General features: G+C 33.7%; 1 protein-coding gene across 1 annotated transcript in view; it reads left to right on the forward strand.

Annotated features, from left to right (window-relative positions):
• The first annotated feature begins 790 nt into the window (after positions 1-790).
• LOC138304795 (uncharacterized) overlaps positions 791-14244 on the forward strand; it is a 35551-nt gene continuing 22097 nt past the window's right edge. The window contains exon 1 of the mRNA XM_069245071.1: positions 791-1435. Within this exon, the coding sequence (XP_069101172.1) occupies positions 1279-1435 (157 nt within the window). The 5' untranslated portion in view covers positions 791-1278. The remainder of the gene's footprint in view (positions 1436-14244) is intronic.

Below are 14244 nucleotides of genomic sequence, written 5' to 3' on the forward strand. Positions count from 1 at the left end.
CACCCGGCCACATTTTATTGACAATGAGCGAACCAGTCGTCCCACTCCTTTTATGCTAAGCACTAAGAAGGAGGCAGAAACTACCACTTTTATAGACAATGATATGTTACCAAAATCAGTCAAAATGATTAAAATGTAGCGCAACCTTAATTTTCGTACTTATGATCTTAACTTAAAATCTATAACATTTCGAGTACAGTCTCCGTGTAAGTGTAAGTTTAAATAATGTTCACGTATTATGACTTAAAAGAAATACTGTATAAATGAAAATATTTGCTGCGTGGAAAATTTCATTTTTTTTACTTTCTTTAAATATCTTTGCAAATATGCATCACACGTAATAATATCCACCACGATTATTTTTTGTTATACGAATGTATAGCGCGAAAATTACCACACCGCGGATAGGTTGTATGTTGATCCACGAAGATATTTCACACACTAAGATGTCATTGTCTACAGTATCTAAGCCCTTAAGACGCACAGCGCTTGCCCCACTGACCGCTGGTCAGTAAGAAGCGGTCAGTAGGTCTGTTACGATTAGTAAAATGGAGTTAAGGAGAATTAAACAGCTACAAGTGTTAATCCACGTCTCAAACACACACATACAAAGAAATCTATCCGAATGGCATGTAATTCTTTTTTTATGTTGTATAACTGTTTATGGACCTACGGATTTGCTACATGTATATATATATACATACATATTTCTATACCGGCTGCTCTATCGGGGGGCTTAAAGCCAGGTTAAACCGCTAAACGGATTGATAAGCCCGTGTATTGGCAAAGCGTATTGGTAACAGTTGGCTGATTTGTGTATACCTTTAAATTCAAATCTAACAGGTTAGGCTGCCAAGTCTTGGCGCATTATTCTGATTAAGACTTTGGTTGGGTTGTCGCGATACATGGTAACGCACGGAGTCATTATCAGAGCTCGTAGTTTAAATCAGAATTACAGAACCAGTGTAAAGGACAAAAGCTAGATATCAAGATCTGAGATTGCGCGGAAGACATTCAAAAATCAATCGGTCCTTGTAGAAAAAGCGCCGTCTGACGGTAAAGTTGTCACAGAGAGGCGGACTCGGGTAGTTCACGATCGGATTATTGAGCGTGGGTTTTAATGCCCGGGGGTACGAGTGATATGGAAATCCCTCCCTAGCTCTCCTGCCAACCCTACACACACGCGCGGAGGATGTAGCAAATACGTTGACTTGTGTGCATCTGGACGCGCATTGCCTTATTTGGATATTTTCCATGGTGTGAGGACTTTGCATAGTTATGAGCGGAGTGACACTCCCCGCCATCCCCGGGGTATACCCCTCGTCTGTCAGGTCCCTGCCCCTGGGGCTGGGGCTCGGTAACAACCATGGTTCCCGTCCCTCCAGTAGCGGGAGTGGAAGCACCTCATTTACACTTACCCCAAATGTTTACTACGGTAAGTTTCGTCTAAATTACGTCGTCAATTTAAAGAGATTAATACTGATTCTTTAATTACAGAAATCACCTCTTCGACCATTAATTGATACTTAATTAATAAAAGAAACTGTCAAATATTAAATACTTTCAGAAAAAAGTCAATTTTTGAGTTCTTGAGTACTTACATTTACATGTATCATCGCCGATAACAAGAAAAAACATTCTTTCTTGTTCCGTCACTCTTCTCTCTTATCTCTTGATCTTATCAGCTATTCTGTTTTTACATGATTAGTTGTTACACCGAGAAAAGGTATATTTCTTCATATTGGTATACATAACGTTGATACATTTTATATCATCTGGTATCATGGAAACACAAGTTATGAAAGAAGACAAATTATAAACAACCCTAATACTAATGTCTTTTTGACATTTAATAACAAAAACAACAAGTCCTAGGCCGAGAAACATATTTCCGATATATATCCAGAAATAAAACAAGAAACATACAACGAAATTGATTTCCTGTAAACATTTCAACCAAAATAAGAATTTGTTTTGAGTATTTAACAAAGTTTTGAACATAGTTGTGTAGGTATATCTATCTTACGCATAGTGACTAATCTACTTAATTAAGAAATAGGATATTAAAATCTGGCTTAAAAATCTCACATTAAGATCACGAAATATACGTTAATTAATCAACAAGGTATTCAAAACATTCTGTAATACCAGATTAAACAAATACTCTGTATAAATAAAATCTTATTTTCACGCCAGATCTGTCTATCGCCTTCGCAAATCCATCTTTAAGAGATGGGTTACCGCGAATTAGCGCTCAATTTCCTTTCTCCGCTTTTTTATATATCCTGTTTGAGTTTATCATGTACTGTTTCGCTCAAATCAAATGTGTACAAAGAAAACTGCAATATTATAACTATTAATTGGGTTTTCTTTTTATCTATTTTTGGTTTGAAATAGTTTTACGCAAAGTTCACAACTTACACAACAACAAAAGTGAAATATATTTGCGGAGATTAGCGAAATTACGAAGTTACCCCTCTTTATAAACCATGTCTGGCGGTACTAACAACAAAAGAGACGAACTATTACCTGTATGAGATTTTTTTGGGGGAACCTAAATCTCACAAAATATTTGCCTAACAAAGGATCGCCTTTTGTATTTAGTTTTGTCAGAACGTATGTATGGAGGTTGTGAAAAAAATAGATTTACAATGTAGTATACTTTTCCCCTCATTCATGATCCATAGACTAACTGACGGACTAGCTGTACGAAGTTTTCAAATCTTCGTGTGTATCTTGTATGACTTTCTAAAGATATGACTTCAATTCACAAATCACCTTGTGTAAGGCATCTAATATCTATTCAAGATATTAAAAAAAAGTCGAGAATGGTTTCTACAAATTGTATGTTCGCATCCACAGTTTCCGACGCCAAACCGAGCCATAACATTGTTTGTCATATGCACAAGGTATTCACAATGCGATATTGATCACTGAAATGAACATCAGGTTTTAGGAATGAAATGAATAAATGGAAACGATCAATGCAATAGAAATAGAGTTGATAATTTGAAATGTACACCATACTTTTAATGAAATTGATTATGGAATAATGGACAATGAAATCGATAACTTTAAATGTACATCGTATTTGAAGTGGAAACGATTATGAAATACACACCGTATTTAAAATGAAATTGAGTAATAGTTTTGATTCGACAAACATATCAACGTAGAGAGAAAGGGTGAAATTCAGACGTCAGTTTTATGTAATTAATCTTACACTCTGAATTATATGGTGGAATTCGGCAAAGCTATTTGTTTTTGAAAATGTCTAAGGAGACATTACTTCATACAGGATGAATTCAGGCAGCGTATTGGATATGTGAAACGATTCGATGCACATTTTCAGTAGTGTTCAATTCAGCAACGTTTTTGAATAAAACAATTGAAGTAACGTTACGCATAGGATGACTTTAGTATATCATTTTTATTTTTATAAAGTGAAATTAAGCAAAAATTGTATAATGGGTACAAAAATTGCATAGTGAAACTCGGGTAACATATTGTGAAGGTCAAAATTCACATACTATTTGGTAAAGCGTAGAGAAATGAAGTAACGATTTGTATTTTTGAAAGATAGGTCTCAGTTGTAGTTTATGTAGGCGACAATTAATAATCTGTATACGATTAAATTGAGGAAAAAACATTTTGTTGAGGGTAAACGTCAGGGTGAAATGCACACACCAATTCTATTCTATGTCGAAATTTCTGTTAATGCTTAGCATAAGGCGAGATTCAATTCAGTACCAAAATTTAGATAACTTGTTGAATGAATTTTGTTCCATGCATGTTACAGATTGAATGAGGTGAAAACTAGATACAATTTTATTCACGGCGGGATTCTATACACAACTTCGACACTTAAATCGTGATATGCATTTCATTTATATTTCTTTAAAGTTAATCGCTTAATCTTCTTACTATATAAACATGGGATTATCGCTCACGTGCGCACGTGGCGATATCCTTTCAGGTGCATGTAATATATTTCGTATTTGATTTTATTTATTCAATACACTTATCCGTATGATGTATAGTACATGTAATTTAAATGAAATAACGATACCCTCGAATATATTTCTATTTGTATAACAAATGTGTTTATTACTTGATATCGATTCGGCACTTGTGTCGATGTTCGTTTCCGCATGTTTATAATATCAAATAACTTTCACCTGTCGGAAATGTATTCAGGGAAATCGATGATACGAAAATGACAGAGAATACATTTAGTACTTTCTATCAAAACGCCCAGATTATGATTCAAAATTTTCATCTGAGCGGTATGGCTTTTAAATGAGGAGTTGGGTAACTTTAAATGCTCTCATACACATGACTGAAAACTCTCATGTACCTAGCTATTTGCTTTAGAATCAATGTTAAAAGTCGCGTAAACGTTGCCGGGTTTATTTAATATTGATAGCAATAGAAAATATCAGAAATATAGAGCGACTGGGCTGTGTAGTGATTAATAAACCAGAAACGATTCATGCAAAATATTATTTATGTTACTCATAAAATTAAAAAAAAAGTTTTAATAGACTTTAATAACGTTTCATGTGTGAAAATGATCATATATCACTGTATTCATGTTTACAATAGCATATAGTTGTTGACCACTATGTATGCTTTTGTGTGTAATTACGTAGCAGAGCGCACGATTTTGAATAATTTTATCAATGCCTTTACCAGGAATCGAACTCCTGACCTCTGGCTTTCTAAGTCTAACGCTCAACTAATGGAGTAAATAAAATGTTTCCTTTAGTCGAAAGGCACATATTGTGGGTAGTTTTCGCCAGGTATACAATTATTAAAAATCTAATGAAATAAAATATTCGTCAGTATTTCAACATATTGACAATGGGAACTATATGTCTGGACCGAATCCAGGGTGTGCCGATGATCTAACGCTATGAAAGACAATCTTAACAACAATCAGCCTGGGTATATATATATTATTCATTGGCTTAATATGCACAAAGGACAAATATTATACTACTTCCAGCTCATTTATTACCGCTAAATACCAGCTGAAGACAATGAAATACACACATATGCCAAATCGAACGACGATGTTCCTTATAATAAGTATCATTGGCGAGGTGTAAAACTCGACTATAAAATACCAAAATGTAATCCAATATGTCGGATTCAAAATTCAAGCATTCAGGAAGAATATATATTTAGAATATTCTGTGCGGAGGTATTTAGGTCGGATTTCACACGTACAGAAGTTACTATAAATGGTTTCATATTTGTGTAGTATTAATTTTTGCGTTTACACGCATTTGTTGATTGAAAATTAATGAAAATAAACCTTGCGATTGTTTATACAAATTTCACGTCAAAAAGTGTCATTCGTCATGATTGAAAAAGTGCATTTCTAGTGAAGGTTTTCGAATTGATTTGATAAAATAACATCCACCTGAAAGTTAAGGTTAGGTTTAATGCTCATTTCCTGTTTTTTGTCCATTGTTATTATTATCCGATAGGATGGGTTGTGCTGTTTCGTTGAGATAGTACTATAAATGAGCAGGAGTTACACTATCACAACGAGACACAAAACGAACATACCGCAGCCTCCCAAATAACTGACATACAACAATTGCCTAACAAAACAAATTCCACATAGGGGAGACCTTCCATAAATCAATTAAACCAAACGGTATTTAGTATAATCTTTGTGTTTTCATTAAGAATGTTTGGAGATAATGTCCTTTTAAAGGACAATGATCGCACTTGCCAAATAAAAGAATAAAAAGAGAACATTGTTACACCTGATAATACTTAGAACCTTTTAACACGGAATAAAATTCTTATAACCCAACTGTGCAAACAGCTAGATCGTTTGTGACTACTGTAAGCAGAAAGGGATAAAGGGTAAGGGTATTAATGTTTACAAACTGCAGAAAATAATCAATGTCTATTTGTTTTGTAAGCTGTTTAAACACTAGAGCGATTGTAGTCTGCAAACGGTTGTCATTTCCGTATTAGATATGTAACCGGGTTGTGTTTGTTGTGTAAGTCTCGAAATTCTTACTCAAACACGTATAGAAATTGCTGCAGATGTGCGATAAAAAAAACCTTATCCCAAAAGTATGAAATTGATATCACATATTGGTGTCATGAATTGGAAAATGACACCTGCTTCCTCATTGCCTAAACATCAGCCCATTTTATCACTATTTGGTTGTAAATCAAAAACTTGTGTACTGCCACCAGCAGTGGTCACCTTGAATTCAGTTGGAAAAAAACTTCAGAAGGCATCCATTCTTACTGTAACGTGGTAGTCAATACACCCAATCGATACTGCGAAAAAATAATTTAAATTAGACGCTTAAAATATGATTCCTATTGTACCTTAATGATACTTTTTTTGGAAAATTATCCTTAGTCGTTCTTACCAAGCCTTGGACCAACCTGTTCGTACAGTAACCAGGTATTAATCGTAGGTTGATATTTTTCTCGGAATATTTAGATTGTTTTCCTCCATCTATCTCCATGACTATTTTTTCTGTTTTGTGTCTGCGTGCTGGTAAATTTTAGGTCTAACAAGTGAAAAAACATATTTTAGGAACTGAGGATAAACAGATAGACATAAGCAACAAACCGCTACAATGATGTAAATTCTCTAAACACAAAATAAAATTTTGATCTAAATATGATCGATTGTAACGGAATAACCTATTTTTTCAAGTGAAACATATGAATAATCTTTATCAATTTGAACGTTTGAAAAGCTTTAGCTTGTAAGCAAAAATGTGTTAATTTTATTATAGTTTTTATCTTGCTTCCTTGTAAGTTTTGACTTGGCAGAGTGTATTGTTCGGTATCTTTGGCGGCTTGTAATGTGTCAGTGAGATAGCGCTATAAAATGAGCCACTATACCGCAGCCTCCCAAAACATACAAACATCCATATACTCATAATACATTGCACACATGGGAGGCCATCTTTATAATGTAACCGTATGGGATATAATTCGATGTCTCCTGTGGTATGCTTTGTTGAGATAACACTAGAACATGTCTAGAGTTTAACTATTATTTGAAGACTCATCATGATTATACCACAGCCTCCCAAAACATACTGACATTTACACACCTACAACTCAATTGAATACAGGAGAGGTCGTCCTGCAAGTTAACCCTAACTAACTACCCGACCAATCCTGGTAGGTTTTAGAAACATAAAATAATTGAAATACATAAAAAGACAACTATGACACTTAAACAAGTGGAATATGAAGTGACCTTTTTACTTCAAGCACGATGACATCGTGGGAAATCGAATCTTTTTCCACTGTCATTGATTCAACGAAATGCCATTTTTTAAGATGTTGGGATATTTTGTCTATGGGCTAGATTAGTATTTTATTTCCCTGCGATCTTTTTGTATTAGACTTAATGTTCTGTAGTTTTAGGATAAGAGGTTGACAGACGGCGCTTTGGTGACTAAACCATCAGATTACTAAGCAATAAGACTAGGCCCCATTTCCTGTATACAACTTTAACACAAATTATCCATTATTTCAAAGATTTGTTAGCTTGACGCTATCGTTTCTAAAATAAAATTCATCAGAAGTGGGTGCATATTTGGACATTCATTCTAGTAAATGAAATGAGGTGTAATCGCCTGTAGCAATTTATATTTTATGATGAAAATATTGATATTAAAGCAAAACATATCACAGGAAAAATCAAATTCATTTAAAACATTCGTTTAATATGTAGGTAACATCATCGGAAGGCCTAGTTTGGGATTTAATCGGGCATGGAGCGACCGATTACACACAAAAGATGCACATAGCGATTTGTCAAAAAGTCTTTGTCTAAAACAAAAAGCAACGTATATTGTAGTGTTTTAAGTAGTAAGGTCGATAGAGGCCATTCAAGCCATTTGCAAGCATTTCAATGTTGTTTGACAAAAGTTTCAATACCGATGTGTATTTTGAAGCTATATATCATTTTCAAGTGCCGATAATTTGACAATTTGTTCATATGTATTTACTGCAGTACGAAATTGATTAATATGATATATGTATGTATATAAAACAGATATGTTAAACTGATTTAAATGTAAGAAGGTATATAGATACCAGTCGCTTCGTTATAGTTAGTTAATAACATCTTATTGTGGCTTAACTTGCCTGAAGTTGATCGACGTCATAATTCCAACTTTGTGAATTTTCTCTCAGCAATATTTTGAACACTCAGATGCAAGTCAGACAGAAATATATAACAATGAACCATAATTGAAATAAATTCGTTGATATTTGGAAAAATCAATAATAAACTTGGATGTTGACAATTTTGTCCTAAATCGTATATGATCATCTGTCCATAGGATATTATTAGTAATGATAAAATTGTTTGGAAATGGCAAATCTGTGTATATGACTGATTTGATTTATAGGATTTAACGTTCTATAAACATGTATGACCATTTGATGCCGACATCCTCTTTGTGAAATGTGTTGCGTGTGTTCATGTCCGTATGTTTTGGAAGGCTGCAGTATATTCTTGTTGTGTCTCCCTGTGATAGAGGACTTCTTGCCAAATATGGCCAATGATGAAAGTGTTTGGTGAAATGTCAGTCACATTAACCACATAGCCATTGCGCCTCCGTTAGAATTATACATGTAAGACAGATCATATAGACTAGTTACATTACAGACTTCGATCAATGAATAATACTAAAATACCTAATAATTTTGATTCGTATTTTAGGTTCGACGTCCTGTTAAAAACCAGGGTTATTTAAGGACGTACGGACCTTGCAATGTCAACTGTGTGATAAATATTCGTTATACAATTAAGCATTAAACTATCTTCTTATGGAATGTATGGTCTATATAGATAACAGGACTCTCTTCACAATGCTCTATAGCGCTAGCATTTAAACTGTTGTAGTTACTTTACACACGTTCCCCAATGCCAATTGTCGGTGTGTCCTATTACGTATAAAGTTTATAAACAGTAAACAATTTAATAACCTACGTAATGTTGCCTTGTTGATATTATTTCTCCTGTAAATACGTAGAACATATTATCTGAGGACAATGTCAGATCACTTAAATAAATTTGTGGTATCAGTTGTGGCTTGTATCAGCTGATCTGATCATCGGGAGTGGTGCGGGGTGTATCGAATTTCGGTCATATTTCATGTAAACAGGGTAGCCATCAAAACAAAATATACAATCGATAATTTTAAGTAACATCGCTATGTAATTGATCTCAGTAGCGCTTTTTATATATTAAATCGTACATAGTAATTTTAAAATTGGTAGAATTGACTACGAGAACACTTTATAGGCTTGCAGACGTTCATTTTTATTATTTATCCGTGACTTGAATTACTTATAATCAACAACTTTTAAACAAAACATGTTTTCACCATTTTGACACTGACCTAATATCCAATGGCGTCACTCGTGTTATAATTTGCATATTATGTTACTAGAAAACGTGACATGACTTGATGAAATCCATTATGACGTAATAACGTAGGGACAAATTGGTAGCACCCGTTGTATTTTGTAAAAGGACAAAATGATATTTAAATTCATCTAATGTAGAGTTTTGTATTTATGTGATCAAAGTATCTAAAATTTGTGTTCAATTTGTATGAGATATTATGTTTGTCTAGAAGTTTCAGTTTTGGTTCGTTAAGAGTAATATGTACGTATCATTGTAATAGTTACGTAAAGATAATACTTTTCACTACACATCTACTTTTTAAAGAAATATTTTCATTCCTCCCCTTAAAGCCGTTTTAAACAAAGGGATGTCTCTTCAATAAGCGATATATGTAGGGTATGGTACATGCACATGGACAACATACTAAAGGAAAATCAAATAGATTTTATTAGCTTTTCAATTAATCATTATCTGTCATTAACTATCTTTATTAAGCGTTTTAATTAAAGCTGAAAAAAATCTGAAATGATACACGAAATCAAATTGGATTCATTTTAAAATTACGATATAGATTTCATTATCTATGTATTGGATACCTTCTTTGCACTTAAATTACCTTTTATAATGTTCCTAAATTATTCAGTACCGTGCATATTGCGTAATCTCTAGATAAAAGTATCCTTGGGGTGTATTAGAATTATCGTAAAGGTTAGACAATTGATAACGTATCGTTTAAAATTACCCCAAGGACCGTCTCATAACCTTTAACCTTCACCTAAGTCAAGGTCACGCATCAGACTGTCCCCAAAAAGGTATTTGTTTCATAAGGCCAAAGTAGAATATCAATCTTCTGAGTACCTCTCAGCTGGGGTCAAAGGTCAAACGTCTGCTTAGATACAAATGCACTTAATATAACTTGATTATTGTTTTATCGTGTTACAACTAAACAAAACAATAAATAAATATAAACAGCAAACTAAGGCAAACAATAATTATCAAACTAAATTTTAGTGTTAATCACTATTTAGTATTATTTTTTGTAAGATGTAAATTGGCAAATATTCACTTGATATCAGATAAATGACCTTGGAGTGGGGTGATGGGACGGTTTTAGCTCGGTAACCATCAGAGAGGATATGGATATAGGTAACAACATTGATACTATTGAGCCATTGGATAACCTTGAAGACCTGTGTGTACAACAACCAGGGTACCAAGCTCTGTCAGCTTCAATCTACTTTATCACTATTTACCGTCAAGCTAACCATACGTGATTGTGATTTGACTGAGTACGTTTGAACTAGGTTGTGTTTATATTAAACCAGAATTTAATATCATAATTACAAAGTAGTCATCACTTTTGAATTGGGTCATTAGATGGTACGAGGTCAATATTCAATAAAGAAACTATGACAATATGATCGAGGTGGAACAAGTATAGTATATTCCCCTGAGATCTGTCAAATACTATAGACAGCTTTGTAGAAATCATCAAAGAGACAGCGTTGCTTAATGGAGTCCCTAACATAACATCTTTTGCTGTTTATGATCGATATCTACTCCGTCCGGTTTTATGAGATCAAATCATAAGTTAGTGGTGAGAGTCTAATTTTACAATCTAATTAAAATTAGACTTGTAATTCCGATCCATTACGATGCTCTACGATAGCTTCAATACAAGCATCGTAGTTGAGCGGAATTACAAGTGTAATTTTGTTTTCTTTTGTAAAAACTTCCTTTTCCTCTCAATTAATACATTATCTACTGTATACGTATATACATAGGTTAACTACGTTTCAACAAACACCCAAAGTATGTTTCTCATAGAACTACTGTATAAGCAATAATATTACGCAATATATGCTTCATGATTAAATTAAAACCAACAGCTTGGCATCTAAACGGAACCAAGCTTATTATATCTTGCCAAAAATTTGAAGAGATTAGACTTCCATACACCAATTAAATGCTTTTTCAAACAAACATTTGTACAGTAAGGTATTCATAATCCGGATTTATGGCACTAAACTGACATTTAGTGGACAGAAGGGTCAATTACGACCCCAACAATAACTTGAGCCTTAAGTCATAATAATTTTTTTTAGTTTTATGTTGTCCTCTAAACAACCAGGGTCATTTAAGGACGTGCCAGGTACATATGTATGTTGTTTGGGGCAAAACCGGAGTCCCCGGAGAAGAAACTACCGCCCAGCGGTCAGTCATTTTTAAATGTCCCGCATGGGATTCGAACTCGTAGCCCCTCGGTAGAGGATAATATATCAGAAGATCATCTAAACTCCTCAGATAACATGGTCTTAAATATGAAAAGAAAGTTAGTGTAACATTAATAGGAATCAATGTTATGATTACGTCCATGAAATAGGAACAGTTACATCTGAAAATGTTTTAAGCGTAAATGAGTATACGTGAACATTTTTTAATAGAGTTACCTATGTAACTGAATTTCTCTTTCTATACCAAAGACAAATAATTTATAGACACATAGTGTGTAATTCACGACCATTACCGGTGCAATTGAAACTCTATCAAGACGAAATGCATATTTGATTGCCAGACTTGACCTCGCTAAATTGCAATTTGTCCAAAAATGTGTGTTCGTCAGCTTTAAATGACGCCTGGTGTACAATAAACCCACGACCTACAGCCATTTAATCGGATTAATCTGACAAAGTGAAGGTTATACTGATAAAGCCTACCAATAGCCTATTAATCCGCCAGAAATGTGGGGATTTACGCCAGTGGGACGATGACTGTGAACTCAAAGCCCTCACTCAGTTAATCTCCACATTTCACCTTTAAACGTATGTAATTGCATTTTGGATGATGAGTAAAGATAAAAATCAAATCTCCTATCATTCTGGATGATTGAAGTTACCTGTGGTGATAGTTTCTAAAATGATCCGAAGGCATTAAATCATTTTCATATCAGTGGTTATGTCATTGAATCTCTTGATAAGGTGAAGTGTTTCTTTGTAAGATATAGTGCGGTCTCGCTGAAACAGACTTTTTACTTGTTATAAATAACTTAAAAAGTCTTTGCTCATGGCTTACGTCCTAGTGGGTTTTAGATACATATTTTGGCCTTAAAAGAACGTTTTGATCTTCTTTAGCATGTACTTAGAAATTATTTGATTATAGAACTACAATGTTATATATTTATATATTTTAAACAAAAAACTAAAATAATAATACCCCCTCCCCCCCACCAAAAAAAAAAAAAGAAACCCAAAAAACCCAAAAAACAAAAACAACAATAAAAAACAACAATAAAAAAACAACAAAATGTAGATATCTATGCATTTACCAGATGTTGGAATTGTAGGATAATCATACAGCACATAGGCATTGGGGAAATTTGAAAGATAAATACTTTGAATTGAATGATAAATTCATTGTTCATCATTTACAAATGTATAAAGTAAAGAGCTAAAACGACTACTACGTAGAATCTACGCCTTAACTATTTATTAACATTGCTTTAACTATCTTGGTAAAGTTTCAAATGTGTATACCTTGACACTTGTCTGCTCATTGTGTTCGAATTGGCACACGTATAAATCTAGTTTTACATTAGCAAAATGGCCAGAGTCTAATTAAGATAATAACAGCTTAATCCGCGCCTGTGGCTTCGGTAGTGGTTGTTAATCACAACAAAAGACGGCATGTGTATCTGACTGACGAATATATTACATGTATTATTGTATTAAACTTACCTATCTTTACAGACTGGCTTGTGCCGATTGTCGATTTGTGTATACATGTATATATATTCAACACAAAACCTGACGGGTATATTGCGGAGTTGGCGTTAGGGTTTATTATTCAAATAGGAATTAACTTGCTAAATAATAAGGAATTACCATTTTAATGATTAAAGGTCTGCTTAGGTATTCTATCGGGGATAAATCAATCAGTCACTGCATATTGCTTAGTTTTCGTGGATATTTGTTTTTTGCGAGCTTAACGTTTTATTTATTTCTTGAGTGCTGGAATTAAGCTGTGAAATAATATTACTTATTCCTACTACGTATGTTAACCTGATGGGGTTAACTCAAGCAACAGTTTTATATAGGACATACTGTCAACAACTTCGTTTTTGCGGATATTTGATTTTCCTTAGATTATCCTTCACCTGGTAGACGAGAAAAAATGTTACAACAATTTTATACGTTTGATAGGGAATATGATTGATCAGTTATTCCGTCTTTGCATATTACAAAGTAAGCTCCCATGTGGTTTGGTATCGATTGTTACGTCATTATTTTTTAGGCGCAATTTACGTCGTTTTCTCTGAAAAATATGACGTTACGCTTGCAAACACATTACATCACAATCAATACCAACCTAAAAGGGCAGATAACTCTTTAATAAGCAAAGACGCAATAATAAGATTCAAGTATTAAAAATTTTATGTTTCAAAAACTGTAAAAATCCTAATAAATGGGTTCTGTATTCGCCATGTGTAAAATTTGCACGTGCACAGTGGTCAGTCACATTTAGGGACTATTGTACCGAAGGCTTAGCTCTCCATACACGTGTATATACTAACGTGAAATTTTAATACCTTAATACATACGATACATTTTAAACTATCAGAATAAACATTCGGTTAAGGTACCGGTAGTCACGATTATAACTTTGTGATTTAAAGACATTTAGCTAACAATGATATCGTCAAAGATATTCAATACTAGGTTGGATTTTAAAAAACCCTTTCCAATTCATCGAATCGTCACTGACTGACTTCTCAGTTAGAAATTTATATCAAATATCACGAAAGCCTATTAAGTTGTATAATTAGC

This window comes from Argopecten irradians, chromosome 12 (genome assembly GCF_041381155.1).
Source record: "Argopecten irradians isolate NY chromosome 12, Ai_NY, whole genome shotgun sequence".
In the NCBI taxonomy this organism is placed as follows: Eukaryota; Metazoa; Mollusca; class Bivalvia; order Pectinida; family Pectinidae; genus Argopecten; species Argopecten irradians.